This window comes from Hyaena hyaena, unplaced genomic scaffold (genome assembly GCF_003009895.1).
Source record: "Hyaena hyaena isolate Hyena2069 unplaced genomic scaffold, ASM300989v1 scaffold_467, whole genome shotgun sequence".
Lineage (NCBI taxonomy): Eukaryota > Metazoa > Chordata > Mammalia > Carnivora > Hyaenidae > Hyaena > Hyaena hyaena.
In genome coordinates this window covers 464433-485468 of record NW_024081100.1, presented here as the reverse complement: position 1 = coordinate 485468, position 21036 = coordinate 464433, and the positions used below count along the sequence as shown (strand labels likewise).

The 21036-nt window shown below is 47.1% G+C and overlaps 1 protein-coding gene and 1 long non-coding RNA gene across 6 annotated transcripts in view; both read right to left on the bottom strand.

Moving 5' to 3' along the window:
* Positions 1 to 4394: 4394 nt before the first annotated feature.
* On the bottom strand, positions 4395 to 5352 carry LOC120246371. The gene is made up of 2 exons (XR_005532030.1): positions 5280 to 5352; positions 4395 to 5171 (listed from the first exon to the last, which is right to left on the bottom strand). It is a non-coding gene; the product is annotated as an uncharacterized LOC120246371 (long non-coding RNA).
* Positions 5353 to 5381: 29 nt separating this feature from the next.
* ACSL1 (acyl-CoA synthetase long chain family member 1) overlaps positions 5382 to 21036 on the bottom strand; it is a 67605-nt gene continuing 51950 nt past the window's right edge. For 3 of the 5 annotated variants that reach the window (XM_039253842.1, XM_039253843.1, XM_039253844.1), the window contains exons 11-21: positions 19554 to 19631; positions 17517 to 17651; positions 15434 to 15568; positions 14646 to 14741; positions 13648 to 13720; positions 11426 to 11514; positions 9918 to 10034; positions 8211 to 8354; positions 6557 to 6658; positions 6380 to 6451; positions 5382 to 6040 (exon numbers count right to left, since the gene is read on the bottom strand). In XM_039253842.1, the coding sequence (XP_039109773.1) occupies positions 5900 to 6040; positions 6380 to 6451; positions 6557 to 6658; positions 8211 to 8354; positions 9918 to 10034; positions 11426 to 11514; positions 13648 to 13720; positions 14646 to 14741; positions 15434 to 15568; positions 17517 to 17651; positions 19554 to 19631 (1182 nt within the window). In that variant the 3' untranslated portion in view covers positions 5382 to 5899. Of the gene's footprint in view, positions 6041 to 6379; positions 6452 to 6556; positions 6659 to 8210; positions 8355 to 9917; positions 10035 to 11425; positions 11515 to 13647; positions 13721 to 14645; positions 14742 to 15433; positions 15569 to 17516; positions 17652 to 19413; positions 19492 to 19553; positions 19632 to 21036 lie in introns of all 5 variants that reach the window. The other 2 variants (XR_005532029.1, XM_039253845.1) reach the window with 2 other exon arrangements.

Here is a 21036-nt window from a genome sequence, read left to right as displayed (position 1 = left end):
TACTTTGGTGCTCCTTCATCTCCGTCTTCTTCCCCGTACTACACTTTCCCTGGCTTAGAGGGCTCCATCTACCCTTACTCACTCTCTTGCGGGTCCTGGGATATATTGCGCGCTTTCTTACCTCAGGACCTTTGCACGCACGGTTTCTGCTTTTTGAACTCCTTCCCCAAACCTTGCAAGGCTGCTTCCCCTCCTCATTCTTCAGATTGTCACCCACGGTCACCTCCTCAAAGGGACTTTCTGTGACCACAACACTTAAAACACGCCTGTGGTTCCCTCCCCAATACTCTATCCATTGTTTTCTTCAGAGCACCATCACAATCTGAATTCTTGTGTTTGCTTGTTTACTGTGTGTCCATCTCTCTCTGTTACACAAGGAGCCTCTTCAGGGCAAGGATCTTGTCTGCTGAGCTCACTGCTGTGTCCCCACAGCACAGAACTGGGCCGGGCACTTAGCTGATGGTAAACACCTAACTGTGGCCTCGCCCCCTGCCTAATAGGGGATTTCAGCAAGGACTGGATGAGGATGTGGGTAAGGAATGCACGCTGCCCCAGCAATACCCGCCCATACCAAATCCACAGCCCAAGCAGCTGTTACTGAGGGTTTCTAGAACTTCTGAGGGCTCTCATGAACCTGCTGTATGCCCATGACCCAGCTTTACACATATCGTCTTCCTAAAATAGAGTGGCTGGCTCTCTGACACTTTTAGTCCTTGGTGGGCTTGGGGTTACCAACATCACAGAGAGCAGCTCTATCTAATTTCTGAGAAGCCATAAAACCAGAACAAAAAGGTGGTGTCAGCTCTTGCGATGACAAAGAACAATCATAGGAGAGGAATTGAAACCATTTGTAGCTAAGCTTCGAGGCAGAACTTCTGTCAGGAAATTCACTAAGACAGATAAGAAGAAACGTCCATAGTGTGGGGTTGAAAGCTTGGGTCCAGAGCCAGACCGGCCAGCTTCGATCCCGCCTGGGTGTGGGACACTGATCACATTATCTGTGTGCTTCGATTTCCTTGTTGTAAATTGGGGACTATGGCAGCATTTGGTTAAAAGGGTTGTAACGTGAAGCGGGTCATCTGTGTAAAAATGCTAAGAATAGTGCCTGGCATGTGGCAACATCCGATGCATCTAAGTGATTATTATTCCAACTCATCTAAAAAGGGGGGGTTGCCTGGGTGGCTCAGTCGGTTAGGCGTCCGACTTCAGCTCAGGTCATGATCTCATGGTTCCTGGGTTCGAGCCCTGCGTTAGGCTCTGTGCTGACAGCTCAGAGCCTGGAGCCTGCTTCAGATTCTGTGGCTCCCTCTCTTTCTGACCCTCCCCTGCTCACACTGTCTCTCTCTCTCTCCCTCTCAGAAATAAAACATTAAAAAAAAAAAAAAAAGAAAAAAGTGGGAGACAAAAGTATTTACCAGATAGACTTATAAACAAACTGTTGTTCTGAGTTTAGATCTAGAATGCGGGCAGGTGACAGCTGGGGCCCGCATGGAGTGCCGGATGAGCCACTAGAGCACTGTGCGGTTTCTCACCCCCGCCCGGCCCACACCTTCTCCCCGGGGCTCTACGCGGACAGCGCTGCTCTCTGGCTGTTCTGCTGTTTTGCTTTGTTTTAGAGACAGAGCATGCACAAGGGAAAGGAATAGTGGATGGGAGGGAGGGAGAAGGAGAGAGAATCTTAAGCGGGCTCCACGCTCAGCACAGAGCCCAAGGCAAGGCTCGATCCCAAAACCCTGACTGGGATATGACCTGAGCCGAGATCAAGAGTCAGACGCTCAACCCATTGAAGCCCCTTTGGCTGTTTTTGAAAGCACCTTAACACCCAGGGCATCTGGACAGAAGAATAGGCTGCCTCATTCCAAGTCAACTGCAACTCTTCCGTTGTGGCTGGGTTTGAGAGGTATAGTTTTTTTTTTTGTTTTTTTTTTTAAATTTTATTTCTAGGAGAGATAGAGAGAGAGAGACAGCGTGAGCAGGGGAGGGTCAGAGAGAGAGGGAGTTACAGACTCTGAAACAGGCTCCAGGCTCTGGGCTGGCAGTCAGCGCAGAGCCCGACGCGGGGCTCGAACCCACGAACCGCGAGATCATGACCTAAGCGAAAGTCGGACGCTTAACCGACTAAGCCACCCAGGCGCCCCTAAGTGAAAACATGAGAGGTATAGTTTTGATTTGGCGGACCCCAAACAGGGCACCATGCAAGTTAAGAACTGGAAGACAGTGTTTAGGGATGAATATCCAGAATATCAAAAGAACTCCCAAAGCTCAATAAAACACACAAACAACCCAACTGGTAAAAAAAAAAAAAAAAAATGGGCAAAAGATGTGAAGAGCCGTTTCTCCAAAGGTCATCTACTAACGACCAATAAGCCCAGGAAAGGATGCCCCACCCTTACTAATCAGCACAGAAATGCAAAGCGAAACCATGACGAGACGCCTCTTCACACCCACTAGGGTGTGCATTATGAAGAACACAGAAATCAACCAGAGGATGTTTAGAGACAGGATGTGGAGAAACTGGAACCCGTGCACATTGCGAGTGAGCACGTCAGCACAGCGCCGGGGAAAACTGTATGGGAATGCCTCCGAAAATTAAGCACGGAACTACCCTACGGTCCCACAACTGCACTTCTAGGTATATACCCACAGGAATTGAAAGCAGGGACTAAAACGGGTATTTGTACACCCGCGTTCCCAGCAATGTTATTCTCAACAGCTAAAAGGTATGAATGACTCAAATGTCCATCAACAAATGAATAAAGAAAATGTGGTCTGTGCACACAATGGCGTATTACTCAGCCTCAGAAAGGAAGGAAATCCTGACACATGCTACAACGTGGATGAACCTTAAGGACGTTACGATCAGAGGAGAAAGCAGTCTCAAAGGGCAGATACACCATAGGATTTACCCACAGTGGAATTCATGGCGACAGCCAGTAGAACGGTGGTGGCCAGCGGCTGGGGAGAGGAGGGAACGGAAGTTAGTGTTTCATGAGTAGAGTTTCGGTTTTGCAGGATGAGAGAGTTCTGTGGACAGATGGCGCTGATGGCCGCACAACAACGTGAATGTACCTAATGCCTCTGAACTGTGTGCTTCAAAATGATTAAGCCTGGGTGGCTCAGTCAGTTAAGAGCTTGACTCGGCTCAGGTCATGATCTCATGGTTCGTGGGAAGGAGACCATGGCGGGCTATATGATGACAGTATGGAGACTGTTTAGGATTCTCTCTCTCAAAATAAGTAAAACATTTAATTAAAAAAAAATAACTGAGGGCGCCTGGGTGGCTCAGTCGGTTAAGCATATGACTTTGGCTCAGGTCATGATCTCTCGGTCCATGGATTGAAGCCCCACATCAGGCTCTGTGCTGACAGCTCAGAGCCTGGAGTCTGTTTTGGATTCTGTCTCCCTCTCTCTCCGTCCCTCCCCCACTAGTGCTCTGGCTCTCTCTCTCTCTCTTAAAAATTAACATTAAAAAAGTTTTTTTAATGATTAAGATGATACGTTTATGTGTAGGCTACCATTCTTTTATAAAAGGCTAAAACCCGACTTGTACATCAACCTCATTACAAGAGAAGTTTTGTTCAAAATTCCAAGTATTTGTTCATATTTAAATAGGAATCCCTTATGTAAATGAGATTTATTTCATCAACTCCCACTGGTGTACGAGCCGTGCTGGGTGCAAAGGGAGGGAAAATCAGGTCATGCCCTTGTGTGAAGAAACTCAGATTTCAACTCAGGGGAAGAAGAAGAGAAAGGAGAGATGAGAGAAGACGACATAGGAATTTAATAACTCGAACAAAAAGCAGAATGGGTTTGGAGGCTTTCAAGAGATGCGTGCAGAGGGCTTGAGCATTAGAGGAAGAAACCAAACATCTCCACACCAAACGTGAGATTGAAGGGAGGGAGCGAGGGCAGGAGGCGGGTCTCAATGTCACAGACTCCACGAGGAGCCAGGGGCAGACAGATGAACACCTGCAGAAGAGGAAATCTGTGCATTGATAGCAGAGCGTAGAAACAGAGGAAAAGGGAAGAGAAAATGTCAGCTGCCTTAAGCGAGACACTGTCTAAAACAGTGTTTAGTAAGAGAATTACTAAAATACACTGAATCAAACCCACTGCCGAAGCCAGTGTCTCCTGAAACGCAGCTTCCCAGCAAAGAATTTGCATTTCCAAGAATGTCTGCACTGCTCACACCATGATCTTCTTCTCCGCCACGGAGCGGGAGCGCGGCTGGCAGCAGAGAACCCAGCCAGGGGCCCCGGGTCGGCCCCCTCAGCGTCAGCAAAGACGGACACCGGAGGGCGGGTGTGAGGCCCAGGGCCCTCTGCTCCTCTTGTGTGCCCATCCAAGGCCGCCCCGAATATTACCCTGCCACGAAAAGAGAGGCTTTGACTCACTTGAAATGCAGAAATATTTATTTTGGTTTCCTTCATTGTTTTTGGAAATTGTTTTGGTTTATAAAACATAGAAATAGCCAACACTTAAAGCAAACATTCAAAACCCCAAGGTGACAAATTATTGACTTGTTGTGCAATTAAGAATACACATACGAAGTTAGGCTACCAAATAGTGTTACTACACGCGTGACAGTTCTTTAGTGCCAACCCTGTTGTGCTTGTGTAATACACACGTACTCTCACAAATCCCGAACCAGCTGCTTTCAGTGTGGAAGTGACAACTTGATTCAGTCACACGTGGCAAAGACTTGCAGTAAAGTGAAATGCAGCTAATTTCCCAAATTAACTTAAGAAAAAAAATTCCCTTGAGAAGTTAATCCCAGGAGATGAATTTTCCAGATTTCTACATCCTAGAATTTTGGCTTGGCAAATACATTTCAGAAAAATCAGGTAGCATTGTAAGAGTATTTGTTTATTACTGTCCATTTCAGTAAGTACCCATGTACATCTATTCTTTTAATGTTTTGAAAGACAAGCCTTGCCTGAGAGTTTATTGGGGGGGGGGGGAAGGGAAGCCTGTTAATCACAACATAATCTTTTGAGACGAAAGCCACATTAAAAATCCGTCGGCCATCACAAACAGTGACTGGTTCAGTGAAGATGAAGTGGACAGTTACACAGGCGTCACAGTTGAGCATGGTTGATCCAGGTAATTTTATTTCCTTCTTGAAATGCTGGTCTTCACTGCAGGGTCTAAGGCAGATTTTTTAATAACCCCTGGGAAAGGACAGAGGGAGGGAACCGGGTGTGGAGAAGAGGGTCAGAGCACATTCTGCCCCGTGGAGGCCAGAGCGCGCTCCTTCGCTCACGTGAGCAGCCATTCACCTGAGGCTCCGGGTCGGTGCTGTTTGCAGCTGGGTCTGTCCCGCGCTTCACCGGAAGCTTCTGCTTCTACAGGACCACAGCGACAGCGGGCAAGCACGGTGCTCCGTACCCCGCAATCAGAGGGGTCGTCAGACAGCACGTGAGGCGGGGAAGGGAAGGAGGCAGGGATTAAAAAAGAATCTCGGGTCCACTTGTGATGTTCTCCAGCTGGGACGGCTTTTGTTAAGGGACAGGTTCTCTCCAGTGCACTGTACTCGAGAGCAGCAGACAAATGCAGAATTTGCAGCAAAATCCTAATCCCTTGGTTGGAAAAACAGGGAGATGCAGTTTTCACCCGCCTTTTTTTTTAAACCGAGGAAGTCACAAATAACTTAGCACATTTATAGTTCCCCCTTTACAATTTTAAGGCTCATTTTGGAAACTGTGTATCACCAGAAGCGTGGTCTGCAACACGAAGGGACAGTAAGGCAGTGCTCCACGCCCTCCAATATTCCTATGACAAGAACCCGAATGCACAAGTCAAACACGGACGCTCCCTTTCCTACGCGTGCTCTAGTCAAAATTACCAACGTGAAGGCCATCAGTAGGAGGCTTTGGAGGTGTGTGGTTTCTTCCTCACATTAAACTTTGATGGTAGAATAAAGTTCATCTATCTGTGACCTGAAATAGTTCCGAAGCTCTGGCCGTTTGGCCTTCATTGTTGGGGTCAGAAGGCCGTTGTCCATAGAAAACAGTTCAGGGTGGAGACTAATGCCTTTGACCTGCAAATAAATGAGGAAATTAAAGCAAAAAAACAAGGACAGATGCGACCTGAATCTAAACAGCACGCAGGCCCGAGGGGATGGAGGCCCTGGCCAGCCGCTCTGTCCACACGGGCGCAGGGGCTACGCCTAGGCCAGAATCCGGGCCTGGATCCCGACCTCCAGAAAAGCGAAGGCTTACTCCTTGGTTACAGAAACCCACCCCCCACCCTGCTGGCCGAGCCTCCATCATGCTTTCCCCGTGGGTCTCTTCAGGTCACCTGGCGCTCCACGCCTGTTCACACGGAATCCTCAAGCTAGAAACTGTCATGTAGGGTTCGTGCGTGATCAAAGTCCTACCTGTTCAAACGGTTTCAGGCCAGATTCCTTCCCGAGCCTCACCATGTCTTCTAAGATGGCTTTTTTGACATCCTAGGAAGGCAAGAAAACAACACGCTTGCTGTGTTGAAGGGCTCTGGAGGCGGGCTTGGCGCCAGGCGAAGGTCCGGAGGTAGACCACACACTTCAGAGCCTTACCTTGTTCCTGCACAGTTCCTCAAAGGAGCCTTCAAATCCTCTCTTTTTGGCCCAGGAACATAACGTCTCAACATCCGGTACCACGATTGCTATGAGAAATGCCTTTAACACAGACAAGTGAGTTATGACATGGTTTGACGGAGAGATTCTGAAATAGCGGCTCTTTATCATGCACATGGACCCCGGGAAGATCTGACGGAAGTCACAGACTCTTCAAACATTACCAGCCCCGGGGGTCCATGGAGCCCAGGTTAAGAACTCCCAGCTCTAATTTTTTACATTTCTTTATTTTTGAGAGACAGAGTGAGACAGAGCTAATGCGGAGGAGGGGCAGAGAGAGAAGGAGACACAGAATCTGAAGCAGGCTCCAGGCTCTGAACAAACGTTCAGCACCGAGGATGATGTGGGGCTCGAATCCACGGACCGAGATCATAACCTGAGCCGAAGTCAGACACTTAATCGATTGAGCCACCCAGGTGCCCCAAGAATTCCCAGCTCTAAAAATGCACACGGCACCAGGAGTTGTGCAATTAAATGTTTTAAAAGGGCTGCTGGGCATCAAAGTCTGACAAAACCCTAACTTTTATTTACTTTTGCATATTTTACTATTAAAACTATCAAGCTGGTGGGGCAATAGATATCAATTAACTGCTATAAAAAAGAGAGAAAGAGAAAATTTATACAGATTCATTTTCTTTAAATCTTTCTGATTCTGTGTCTCCCTCTCCTCTCCCCTCCCCTACTTGTGCGCGCTCTTTCTCTCTCTCTCAAAAATAAATAAAACATGGGGCACCTGGGTGGCTTTGTTGGTTAAGCGTCCGACTTTCGCTTAGGTCATGATCTCGCGGTTGGTGGGTTCGGGCCCCGCTTTGGGCTCTGTGCTGACAGCCCAGAGCATGGAGCCTGCTTTGGATTCTGTGTCTCCCTCTCTCTGTCTCTCCCCCACTCATGCTCTGTCTCTCTCTCAAAAATAAATAAAACATTAAAAAAATTTTATTTAATCTCTAATGCCTTTTTTTTTTTTTTTACAATTCAGTAACAATAAAAGTAAATAAAAATCAAAGGCACGGTAAGGTACCGGGTTCAAAGGAAAACAATACTCAAATAGATGTATTCCCTATAAGATAACATTCTTCTAAAAGTTATCTCAAAGTATTTTCAAGACTTGAAAAAGAAGATGAACTTTCAGGAAACCAGACCCTTTTCTCTTCCTTGCCAACATCTGCCCGACACTTTGCAGACAGACATGTCCCTACAATATTGACCTTGGTTTTCAACTTCATGTACATACTGGCTCACAGCCACTGCTCAGAAATAATACATTTGAAAATTCTAAACTTCCTCAGAATCGGCCTATCACTATCTCCTTTCATAATGAAATTAAGAGCATATTTTACCTACTCCTGAATATCTTTATCCAATTCCCCTTGGTCCACCAGACCACTCCAGGGACGTAAAATAAAAATACGCAATTTAAAGAGAAAACCTCTTCTGGACAAGAAGTGCCAGGCAGCAGAACCCCACAGTGTGACAGCCCGTCACAAGTGAAAGTCAATTCGGTCTCATCGCCAACTTCCCACCGCACTGAAAACTCCAGAGCCCGAGGCCCCGGCCACGCTGGCGTCACGTGGCGGGTGAGGCAGAGGGACCGCACCTGCAAGCTCTCTCCGTGCACAAACACCTGGGCGACAGGCTCGCTTTGCACGTAGATGTTCTCAATCTTCTCAGGTGCTATGTACTCTCCTTGCGCCAGTTTAAATATGTGCTTCTTCCTGTCGATAATCTTCAAGGTGCCATTCTGTTTGCAAGAGGGGAGGGAAGGGCTGGGGGTGGCTCCTCGGCTGGTGTCCCCCCCACCCCGCCCCTGCCCTCCCCATGTCGGTCACACACAGTTCAGGGGATTTCACGTGGCATCATTTAATCCTGGTAACAAGGCACAGGGACGAGCTGTCAGCCCATGTGAGGCAGACCGAGGTTTGGAGAGACTAAGTGACTTGCCCAAGGCCAGTGAGTTGAGTGAAGAGAGAGAGAGAGGGAGAGAGAGAAGGGGCTCCAGAGCTCACGCTGCGTCCCCAGTAGCCGGGCAGCAGCACTCTGGCTCGCTATCCCTCTGGCTGCCCAAGCGTGAGGCCTGCCCTTTGGGAGCACAGACACAGGCCCTCCCGTTGCGCTCTGTGTGCACAGCGAGGGCTCAGGAGATGTCTGCTAGAGAGGCTGGGCACCCGCTTCCTTTGTCGTCGTTTCAGGGCAGGAGTGGGAGGGGGCTGCTCCTGGCCCCTGCAGCAGCGCCGGTCAGCTGCCCACAGGACAGCCGAGGCGAGCCACAATCTCTCTGCCAGGCTGGCCAGATGCCGGAGCGCCCGCCTCCGGTGACCCGAACCCCCACCCCCATTCAACCCATCCCCATCCCAGGGTCATTCTCAGGCTTCCAGAAGTCAGCTGTTGGGACGTTACTATGGCTCTCTCGTTCCATGTTGGTTCTGTGCCATTTTCACAAGGAGAAGACTGAGGTCCAGAGAGATTAGGAAATGTGTTCATTAGCGCCAGAGCCAGATTTAGAACCGACACGTAATCCCTCTTGAACTCGGAAAGAGGGACTTAATTTATTTCTGAATAACTTGGGTATGCTGAAGTCTGAGCTGATTGGCTTGGTGGGGTTGGGGGCAGATTTTTCAAATCAATAAAAATTTAGGGGAGTATTAGGCACCTTAAATCTGTAAGAATCAACCAATACAACCAATAATAAAAATTACATTAGTCATTTCAGTGCTTGTAATTAAACACAGTAACCACTTAGAAAAAGCAGTGGTTGATACCACAGCAAGCAAAATTGGCCAAACCTATGCGCATGGCTTCTTGCACATGCCTCTCTCTTACACTGGACTCTGGAATATCTCTACAATAAATTTAAGACTAAATTCAAAGGTGTTGATCTAATCCGCGGAACACTTACTCTATTTGTAATGAGATGAAAACCCTAGTAAACACACATATTGACAAATTCTTGCCCACCATACCTTCCTGGCGGTCTACCACACTGCTCCCCGCACCTTTTTAAATGAAGGCCTTAACATCGAGGTCCAGCCCGGATATATAAAAGGCTGTACGTAGTCTCTCTGGATTCCAAACAGGAAGCAGCAGAATTGATGTCAAGCATCAAGACCAGGCCTATTTGCTAAAGTGAAGATGAAAATCCTACCCAGGCACGCTCAGAGCACAAACCTGTTCCCTGTAGGAAATGGGCCCCCTACACCACACCCTCTCAGCAGGGAAGGAGAAAAGTGAGGCCACCACGTGCAGCCAAGGGGATATTCTCAGCAGAAAACAATAGTCTGTGGGGACAGAGGAGGTGAGCACTTACTGGTAACCACTTTCCAATGTCCCCTGTGTGTAACCAGCCATCTTTATCCAGAACTTCTGCTGTTTTTGCTGGGTCCTTCAAGTAGCCTTTAAATACATTTGGGCCTTTTACACACACCTGAAGAGAAAAAGATTGGAGAGGGGTGAGGGGGGAGTAGAGGAAGGGGGTAAAAAGGCACAAAACTTCCAGCCAGGAGGCAAATAAGTCCAGGGATGGAATGTACAGCATGGTGCCTACAGCTAACACTGATGTGTGATATATTCAAACGTTAAGAGATGAGGGGTATATGGGTGGCTCAGTTGGTTAAGCGTCTGACTCAGGATTTTGGCTCAGGTCATGATCTCACAGTTCATGAGTTCGAGGCCCATGTCCGGGCTCCACTCTGGGATTTTTCTTTTCTCTCTCTCCCTGCCCCTCCCCTGCTCTCACACTCTCTGTCTCTCTAAAAAGAAATAAACTTAAAAAAAAAAGTTAAGAGATGAGATCCTAAGAGTTCTCATCACAAGGAAAAAACTGTTTTTCTTATAGCTATAGGAGATGATGGATATTAATGAAACTTATTGTGGGTAATCACTTCACAATCTATGTATGTCAAATCATTATGCTGTTTAGCTTTTGTTTTTAATGTTTATTTATTTTTGAGAGAGAGAGGCAGAGCAGGGGTGGGGAAGGGGCAGGGAGAGGCAGACAGAATCTGAAGCAGGCTCCAGGCTCCGAGCTGTCAGCAGAGAGCCTGCCACGGGGCTCGAAGCCACAAATCCTCACAAACTGTGAGATCATGACCTGAGCTGAAGTCAGATGCTTAATTGACTGAGCCACCCAGGCGCCCCAATCATTGTGCTGTTTATACACACACACGTTGTTGTATGTCAATTACATCTTGATAGAACTGTGGGGAGGGGAAGATAATCTGTTAACAGCGTTTCCCGGGGGTTCTCCGGAGAAAGGTGGGGTGCGTGTGTGTGTGCATGTGCCCGTGTCTCAACCTTTAGCTAGAAGCCCCAAATTCCACAATCCAGAAAGAGCTACCAGAGCCACACTGGGATCTTGGGGGTACCTCCGACGCCCGTTTCCCCGTAACGAGCTCAGCCGCAGTCAGGTTGCAGGCTACTGCCTGCCTGAGGGTCTGGCTCCCAGCTGCTGGGGGGCCCCAAGGGGGATGAAATCATTTGAAGTAATGAGGCTTTCCTTCCGCTGGCCAGTAGCTCACTCACAGGCATGCAGGGCAATCAGCTGACCAGAGCTGTGCTCCAGGCCTTGAAGCGCTTCAGCCTTTGCGTGCCCAAGTCCCTATGGTGTCTGATGGGAGAGACGTTAGTGGTACCCCTCCCACATTAGGAACCTTCAAAAAGAAGCCTGTTTGATCCCGGATCACCAATAACATCAAGCTCAAGGCCTTTTCGTGACAGTGCCGTGAAACAGCAGTGCAGGGGGCATGGGCACGGCCGTCCATCAGAGGGACGGCGATGAGGGTGAACGCCTGGGGGGGGGGTGGGCAGTTCACTTACCTCGCCCTCACCCTTGGCCGCCAGGTAGTTCATTTCTTCTACATCAACAAGTTTTATAAGATTGCATGGCATTGGGGCACCGACGTGGCCTGCATGTTCAATAGAAGAATGATCAATCCCAGGAAGGCTACTAATATCTTGGGCTGAATTATTTTTATAGGAAACAAGCCTGCTCCTGCTCATAGTAACAACAGCTGGTGTGAACTTCTGTTCTCTGCGATTATATCCCGTCCCCCACCCCCCCCCACCCCCACTGTCCCCGGAAGGGAACATAGAGTGTTTATTCCTCGAAGAGAGTCAGATATTCAGAAGTCTTTTAGCGACCTTTCCCAAATTTGATGCTCCAAATTATTTTTCAGAGTAGAAATAATTTGGCTGGGGATTTTAAGGGGTTTCTACAAATGCCTGGACGCAAGCTTTTTAAAACTTCTCCTGCGCTCTCACAATCTGATGGCCCCTGTTCATCTGCCACCTCTCTCTCAACAGACTTAACATCCCTACTTTCGGTAAGAGAACACAAGAGGCACCTGGGTGGCTCAGTTGGTTAAATGTCTGACTTTAGCCCAGGTCATGATCTCATAGTTTGGGAGTTCAAGCCCTGCATCAGGCTCTCTGCTTTGGATCCCCTGTCCACCCCTCGCCCACTCATGCCCTCTCTCAAAAAAAAAAAAAAAAAAAATTATTTTAAATAAAAGGTTATACACAGCAAAGCTTTGACAAAAAAACAGGAGAATGTGTTTTAGATTTAAGTTTATTAAGATAGGATGGGGCTTATTTTCACAGCTAACTCTCCTGCCCAAAGTGGTTCAGATTGGGTTGTCTTTTCCCAAACAAAAGAGTAACAGAGGGGCGCCTGGGTGGTTCAGTCAGTTGAGCGTTCAACTTCGGCTCAGGTCATGATCTCACTGTTCATGAGTTCAAGCCCCACGTCAGGCTCTGTGCTGATAGCCTGGAGCCTGCTTCGTATTCTGTGTCTCCCCTCTCTCTGCCCCTCCCATGCTCATAGTCTGTCTTTCTGTCTCTCAATAAATAAAACATTAAAAAATTAAAAAAAAAAAAGAGTAACAGAAATGAGATAGGTTTTAAGAGCATCACGGGGTGCCTGGGTTGCTCAGTTGGTAAGTGGCCAACTTTGGCTCAGGTCATGATCTTGCGGTTTGTGAGTTCGAGCCCCATGTCGGGCTCTGGGCTGACAGCTCAGAGCCTGAAGCCTGCTTCAGATTCTTTGTCTCCCTCTCTCTCTGCCTCTCCCCTGTTCACACTCTGTCTCTCAAAATAAATAAATATTTTTAAAAAATTAAAAAAAAAAGAGCATCACAAATAATTCCCCTATGTTTTATGTTTTTTGCATAAAGAGATCACTGCTCCAAATTCTCTCAGCTGATAAAGAACCAGGGGTTTATAAATTAAACCATGAAGAAGGTTCAGAGACAATTAGTGGGAGTCCCAGCAGAACTGTGCTACTAGAAGTTACTAGATAGTGCTTGTGTTTCTAACACGCCAAATAAATCAGCAGGGTCCGCCGTGTGGAGAGCGCACTCCCTGTGCGCTACAGAGGAGAGCACAGAAACTCCGCCGTCAGATCTGGGCTGGAATCCTGGCTGCAAAGCACGATGCTGGGCAAATTCTTGTCCATTATTTACGTGCTTTTTAATCCATCATCATTTCCTCCCCGGGGTCACAGGGCCGACTTCATAGGGATGCTATGAAGTGCCTGTGATGTGCACCTCAAGCACCTAATACGCAAGCCTATTCATGACAGCTGCTGGATTGATCATTTTTGTATTTGCCTCTCCTTGTGCCTTTTGGGAGAAATGACTTGTTTCTTTTGCTCTGTGGTATTGACACCTAGCACAGCACCCAGTGCTTAAATTCAGTTCAAGTTTACCAGCAGATAATTAGACCCCAATCAATTCCTTGCAAGCTCTGTTGCGCCCAATGCTCTGCACCAGGTAAAAAGGGCATCATGTCTCAGCTGTCAGTCTCAGCATCTACGTACATCCCGACTGCCCCCTGTGTTACGGCCGGGACCTCAAAGCACATCCTGCTCTGCCATGGCGGCCATTTCCATGAGGGCCCTTGGTTTACCAGACTGTTTGCCCCACAGCCTAATCACTGGAGACACAGAACTTGAGTTGGTTAATGAACCAATGATGAACCCAATCCCAGTAACTCTCAATTGAGTAACAGGATGCCTGTAAGCGGTGTCTGGCTCTGCGTACCTGCTGTCCAGTCCCCAGGCATGGTCAGGCAGCACCCGGCAGTGCATTCAGTCTGTCCGTAGCCTTCATAAAACTGGACCAAGAGGGGAAACGTTATTGAAGGGAACAGTCACACCCATGCTGCAAGCGCACAAATCATTACGTTCTTCCAACTCCTGAGTAACGGCTGACCATGGCCGTGGTGAAATCTCTTTTGAAATAGTCTATGAGTAAAACCGCGGATTGGGAGTAACTGTTCTGCCAGTGTTCCGCCTGATGGGCAAACATTTCTAATAACTTTTAACTTGATAAATGAGCGATGTCTTGCGCGTGATGCCCAATGTCACATGACCACAACTGAGCTGATGGTTCTTGAAATTTGCTTTGATATATGAGTGCTTTGGGTTACAAATATATTTCCGGAATGAATTATGCTCACAAAGCAAGGTGTGACTGCATATGGTAAGTCTGGCAACTACTACTATGGCTTTGTTATGGCACCCAGACATCCTCACCTCCAACACGGAACACCAGCCTCTGTCCATGGTCATCTTCTCTACTTAACCTCCCCCTCCTGCAGACACGTCAGGGGGATGCTGACATGGCCCAACAGGTCACACTGCACGCTGCCCACTCGGGAACGCACTCATACGGTCTGCTCGCGGCTCTGCCCCGCGCAGGTCTCACTTGTCACCCAGTCTCTTGCCTCTCCTGACTCCATGGTTTGCAGGTGGGGCTTACCACTTGCATCCCATTGCCATACCCTCAGGCCTGGTTAAAGGCAAGTTTTATGGGCTGTGCTTGACCCCTGGGAAAATGATACAGTCTGTGGTGGCCACAGACGCATCTTCTCGTGCCTCACATACACGAGATGCACATGCGCGTTCCTTTCCCCAAATACGAATAACACGATCTTCCCAACCAAAAGAAGACACAAAACTAGAAGGATGGCTTTTGGAGAGGAGATTCCTGGGCTTGGGAAAGGCGGAGGCAATCGGCTGTAGTGACGGCCACCTCACCTGACAGCCGAGCGCTGCTCTCAGAAACGTCAGCACGGTGGCGGACACGGGCGCAGCTCCTGTGATCATCAGCCGGACCTTTCCTCCCAGGCTCGACTTGCAAGGCAAGGAGAGGGGAGACAGTGAGGGCCAAATGGCTGCAGGCTGGTGGGCTCCCCAAAGACACCGTGGGCACCCGGTGCGCCCAGCCCCCCAGCTCCTTCTCCGCAGCCCCACAGAGCCCACCCATGCGCAGACAGCTCGCAGGCATTCAAAAGATGAATGCCTGGCTGCAGCTTGTTTCCACCTGGAGTGACACCATGCACTCTCAACGGGTATGAAGAATAACCCAACACCACTACTTGTGGGGTTTTTGTTTTGTTTTTGTTTTCACTTTTTTACTTTCAAGAAATTAGAACAAGAGTGTGGTGGACTGGGGCAAGCACCACATTTTTTGGCATTGTTTTGGACATGGTATCGTTCTTCCACGTTCTTTATCACGCGTGCCTAAAAAATGACGTCAGGAATAACATGCTTGTTTTAGAAATCCAAGCAAAGTAAAAAATTAGGAAGGCTCTAATACCCTGATTCCTTTTCTTCCCTACTACGCTACCACGTTGCTCAGCTTTACACTGGATATACTGAGGTTTACCTAGTGGCTTGGTCCTGAATTTTTTAGAAATGTGCCAGAATTAATAAAAACATGCCATTCTCTCCTACCTTCATACCTGGCTTTAGAAAAGAGCCCTCAGAGAAACTTTGAAGCCACAGTTAGTTTACATGATAAACCATAGTTGTGAGTCTGTCACCTGTATCTTGTGGAAGATTAGTTTATCCCACAGGCTGTTGTTCCTAATGATGCCACTGCGAAGCTCAGACTCTTTCCTCTTGGAGGCAAAGTCCAGGAGCCATCGCTTCAGGGTGGTGTTTGCCTGCCCGAAAATCTGATGAGGCAAGAAAAGAGAAGGTTTCAAAATGACTGGGATGGCTGGAACCAGAAAGTCAGACAGCTAGAGGTGTCGGTTCAGGTGTGGAGAAACTGGAACCCCCCTCACGTTGCTGGGTGGGAGGAACACCGTATGGCTCAGTCGCTTGGGAAAGCAGACCGGTAGTTCCTCCAAAAGTTAAACACAGAGGCACCATGTGATCCGGCAACTCCGCTCCAGCGTAAGTACCCAAGAGGAAAGAAGGCACATGTCCACGCAGAAACTTGTACGTAATTGTTCACAGCATGGTTATGCATGATAGCCAGCAAGTGATGACAACCCAAATGCCCGCCCATGCGTGAAAAGATAAATAAAATGTGTTATAGCTGTGGAATCTAAGAAACCTAACAGATGAACACAGGGGAAGGAAGGAAAAAGAAGATGAGAGGAGAGGGAGGCAAACCATAAGAGACTCAAACACAGAGAACAGACTGGTGGTTGCTGGCAGGGTGTTGGTGGGGGAATGGGAAAGTGGGTGCTGGGCACTGAGGAGGGCACTTGTTGGGATGAGCACTGGGTGTTGTATGTAAGTGATGCATCACTGGGTTCTGCTCCTGAAACCAATACGACACTGTATGTGAACTAACTTTAATTTAGATAAATAAATTAAAAAAATAAAATGCCAAACCGTTAGAACAGGACTGATCTTGTTATGACAAAAAAAAAAAAAAGTGTTATATCCATACAGTGGAATATCAGTTGACCGTTAAAAAGGATGAGGTACGGGGGCACCTGGGTGGCTTAGTCGGTTAAGTGTCTGACTTTTGCTTAGGTCATGATCTCGTGGTTCGGGGGTTCAAGCCCCACGTCGGGCTCTGTGCTGACTGCCAGCTCAGAGCCTGGAGCCTGTTTCAGAGTCTGTGACTCCCTCTCTCTCTGACCCTCCCCTGCTCACGCTGTCTCTCTCTCTCTCCTAGAAATAAATAAAACATTAAAAAAAAATTAAAAAAAAAAGGATGAGGTACAGACCCATGCTACAACATGGACGGACCTTGAAAACATGCTAAGTAAAAGAAGCGAGACACAAAAGAACAGATATTTCATGATTCCATTCATATGAGAGTCCAGAACAGGGAAATCTATACATGCAAAAAGTAGATTCATGTCCCTGGCGGTGGAAGGTGGTTGAGGATAGCTCAGGTGCATTGTTTCCTTTTGAGGTGGTAGAAGTGGGCTCTGGTGATGGATGCAGAGCTCTGTGAGTGTCCTAAAAACCTGTGAATTTTATACTTTAAATGGGTGAATTATATGGAAGGTGAATTACATCTCAATCAAGCTATTTTAACAAGTTTTTTTAAAGAACCATTAAAAAAAACAAGAAAGCTCTCTTAAGTAACATATGCCCTGCCTTACAATGAAGAGTATGAAAGCTGCCTGGTGCAAATTCATCTTGAAGAATGCTCATGCCACACACTGGTCCTGCCCAGGACATGTGGTCCGTGCCCCTGTGGCCCCCCACAGAAGGGCTGGCATTCTCTCCATCCCTGTCTTGGCTCAGTCACTTCGTCTATGTGGTTAAGTCAGTCACATTACGTGTGCATGGACATTACAATTTACAGAATCAATCATTTCACAGTTATTGTCCTCACGTGATGCGATTAGCAATTTTATGTGCTAGACAGCAGGGAGAGGAGGGAACAGTCCATTGTGCAGATGAGAAAATAGAGGCTCAAAAGAGTTTCCTGAACAAATAAGATGACCTCCCACTTACACCTGTACTGGGCCTTTCAATTCACAAAACCCGTCTGTTGGCGGGTTTTGTCTCAGAGTCCTTACCAACAGCTCTGTGAGGGAGATGATGGGGAAACTGCCTTCCGTGAGACCAAGGGAATGGAAGGTACCCGGCTGAGCCCAATCAAACCCAAGTCTCAGACTCGAGGTCCCCGTTCTGCTGCTTGGAACTTACTCGGTCGAACATCCGGTTCAGCAGTCTGGGTACCACAGGGAAGACCGTGGGTTGAAGTGTCTTGAGGTCATCCATAAGCAGCCTGATATCTCCTTGGAAAAATCCTATTTTAGCTCCATGACACAGCATTACACACTAGGGCAGGAAACGAAAATAACCCACACGTCATCACCAGAGCAGGCACTATACTACATACACAGACAGACACACAAGGCTTCAACTTCAGCATAGGGACCAGTTTCCAGAAAGCCTGAAGTTCTACGTATAGGCAGCTTTTCAAAAAGTGTTTTCACATTCCCTGGCCCTTGCACAACACGGAAATGTGGTACTTCTCTTGATCGTCCTGAAGATCAAGGAACTGGTAAGAAACCATGCAGTACTGTTTTCAGTGATGATCATGGAGCTTCTGCTGGTTTAGGCTGATGACAAATGGGTGGTGAATGTTATGTAATCCCAGTATTTTACTCTTCTAGAAGCTTTAGGCCTAACTTAGTCTTTAAACAAAAACCTAGCCATGTTGCAAACTTGGCTATTTACCAAGCTTATGAAAGTCTCACTTTTTAAAATCTGAATCTAACTAAAAATCTCTGAAAAGCCACTGGATGTGCTGCGGTTAAGATCCGGGGCCACCAAACACCCAAGCAGCCTGACGTTCGGCCCTATGACCCATTGCGTGGATGTGTTCCCGTCCGATGCAAATCGCACTGGTAAGCCACACATGTTTGACAAACAGTCTGCCTGTTTTAAGTTTTAAAAACAAAGAGAGATTCAAAAGACGACGCTATGGAAGTACAAATGGTCTCAGGCTTGAAAGCAGAAACCACTGGAAAGGGACACCACAGTCCATGGTTTAAATTTTCAGGCTCAGGGGGCTTTTGCTCAGGGGTGTCCCGGCCCACCAGGCACATTTCCAAAACTGCAGTTAGTTACACACGGTCCGTTATCAGCTCGCTGGAGATCACTCTGGAAACTGACAAGGTCTTCTGGGGTGTGAAGTAGCAGAGGTAACAGATGGAAAATGGGATCTCATGACCCTTGATCCTTTAGGGGTAAGCATGCCCTGGAGGGCAGCAGCCAATCAGAGGGCCACTGGCTCTGGATCAGTCACCTCTTTGTCACAGACACCTCGCACAGTGCCTGGCACATGGCTGCTACTTGGTAAATATTTGTTAAATGAATGGATGGCAGCCACTGGTTTTTTTTTTTTCCTGGAAGTATACGATCCAGACTTGTCCAAGAAGGAAAAGAGGTGGTTCTCGGTCAGTTTTTAAAATAGTCACACAGTTGTATGCAGGGAACCCAGGCAAAGGTCAGCTGTAGATCATCCTGCTTTTCCAAGGGCACTAAGAATATTGGTGAAAAAAGTGTGTCTTAAGCCGACTTGTGCGTTATTAACAAGCATCATCAAAAACAGAGACTTCTTACAGAGGCAGAAACAGAAGACGGCGTTTATAAAAATTCTACTTTTACAGTTAAATTCCTGGAATCACGCCATGTGCATATCCTTTGAAAGTCTGAGCTTCTAATTTTAAAGTGAATGATTAATAAAGTTCAACTATCGGGTGCCAGGGTAGCTCAGTCAGTTAAGCGTCTGACTTTGGCTCAGGTCATCATCTCACGGTTCATGAGTTCAAGCCCCGTGTTGGGCTCTGTGCTGACAGCTGGAGCCTGGAGCCTGCTTCGGCTTCTGTGTCTCCCTCTCTCCCTCTCTCTCTGCCCCTCCTCTGCTTATGCTCTCTCTCTCTCAAAAATAAATAAACTTAAAAAAAAAAAATAAAGTTCAAGTATCCAGGCCCCCACCCCCAAATTTACACTCTAAAAATAATCAGCACCATTTCTAAAATGGAGTTGAGGAAAAAACTAGCTGTGGGGATGACCAGCTACACATCAGACTTACCTGCATTAACAGTTCATACATGTGTGCAAGTGGTAAAAACGACATGTGTACATCACTGGCATTCAAAGCAAGTGCTTTCTGAAAAATACAACAACTTAGCAGATCACAAGCAAGCAAGCAAAGTAAAACAAGGGGCCTACCTCTACAACTCTTTCAAACATATGGGCGAGAGGCAAGAAAGAGATCAAAGTATCATCTGGGGAAGGCTCAAGTGTATTCTGTAAGCAGACACCAGCAAGCAGAAAAGCATTAAGATTCCCAGCAATTTTCCATGTGTATTCCAGAGCACATAATACCTCAATATCAAAGAGAAACAGCTTTTGCTTACACTCTAAAATTATTTCTCCCCCAAAGGATGAAATGAAAACCAACACTTTAATTATACAATCAGAGAAGAGCTCACTTCTAATGAAATAAACCCATTCAGGACGTTAATCAAAATAAGGAAGGTTTTGTCCAGACTGGGATGTTAAGGAAGGGATTATGTGCTTTAATAATTTAGTATTTCAAAGTCACAGTACCCCATAGCCTAGGAAGCTCAATTTCACCGTAAGAAATGAAAGGTCCATTCCAACCCGAGATAGTATATTATGTTGTATAAACAGAAAATCTATTCCAACATGAGATAGCATATTACATTGTATAAATAGAAGATCTATTCCAACATAATATAGCATCTTATGTTGAAAAGGGAAAGGGGGAGAGAAGAGACATTGGATTACCAAGCTCTTTTATAGTATAAACACGTGTTGTGTATTTTAGTTTGATCAACATCTTTACCCGAATGGCCTACTTCGCCCCATGAAAAATATCTTGATTTGTTTGGTGCAAGGTCTGATCTGGCACCAATTCCAATAAAATGCTGATGTGATACAGGTCTGCATCTGGGTTGAGCAAGACATCTGGTTTTCACTTTAAGGCTGAGAATGGGCTTCGCGGAGGGCCAGGCACAATGAGGGTTTGCGTGGAACACTCATGTTATTAACATACAAAATTCTGGCCAAAGCAGGGGCTGCCTTAAGGCAGTTACAAAACGGAGGCCCCATCTGGTGCCTACGCAACCGCTTCTGGGCTGTGCCCATCCCCTCCTTGAAGCTGCCCCATCCTTCATAACACAGTGACAGATGAAAACACCGGTCCTCAGCAAACCCAGCAGCTCCAGAAGTGGGTGACAGAGCCCGAATGTGCCATAATTTGACCTTAATTTTATTCAAGCATGATCTGCGTCCCAACTAGTACATCTTGGTAGGAAAGTGCTACGTAAGGAGGAGTCAGACTCGGTCATTCCTATACTTTTCAATTTCCTGATTTGGTACCTGCCATCAACCCCCCCCCCCCCCCGCCCCGCCCAAAAAAGGTCTGTTAGCAAGATAAGAAGTTTTACAAAGTTGTGAATGCCCCTGAGAGTATAATTAATTTTAAACAAAGTTTGTAATCATTTGCCTCAATAAGCCACGAGCCTATTTCAAGTTTTATTTGAAGGCTACTTTGGAAATTAAAATTCCACGTGGATGAGGTACTAAACATTGAATTCTGCTTACAAAGTTATATGTTGAAAAAGGTACTGGGGACTAAGGAAGTGTGAGTGTAGGTAAGAGACTGACCTTCTCCAGCCACCAAAGA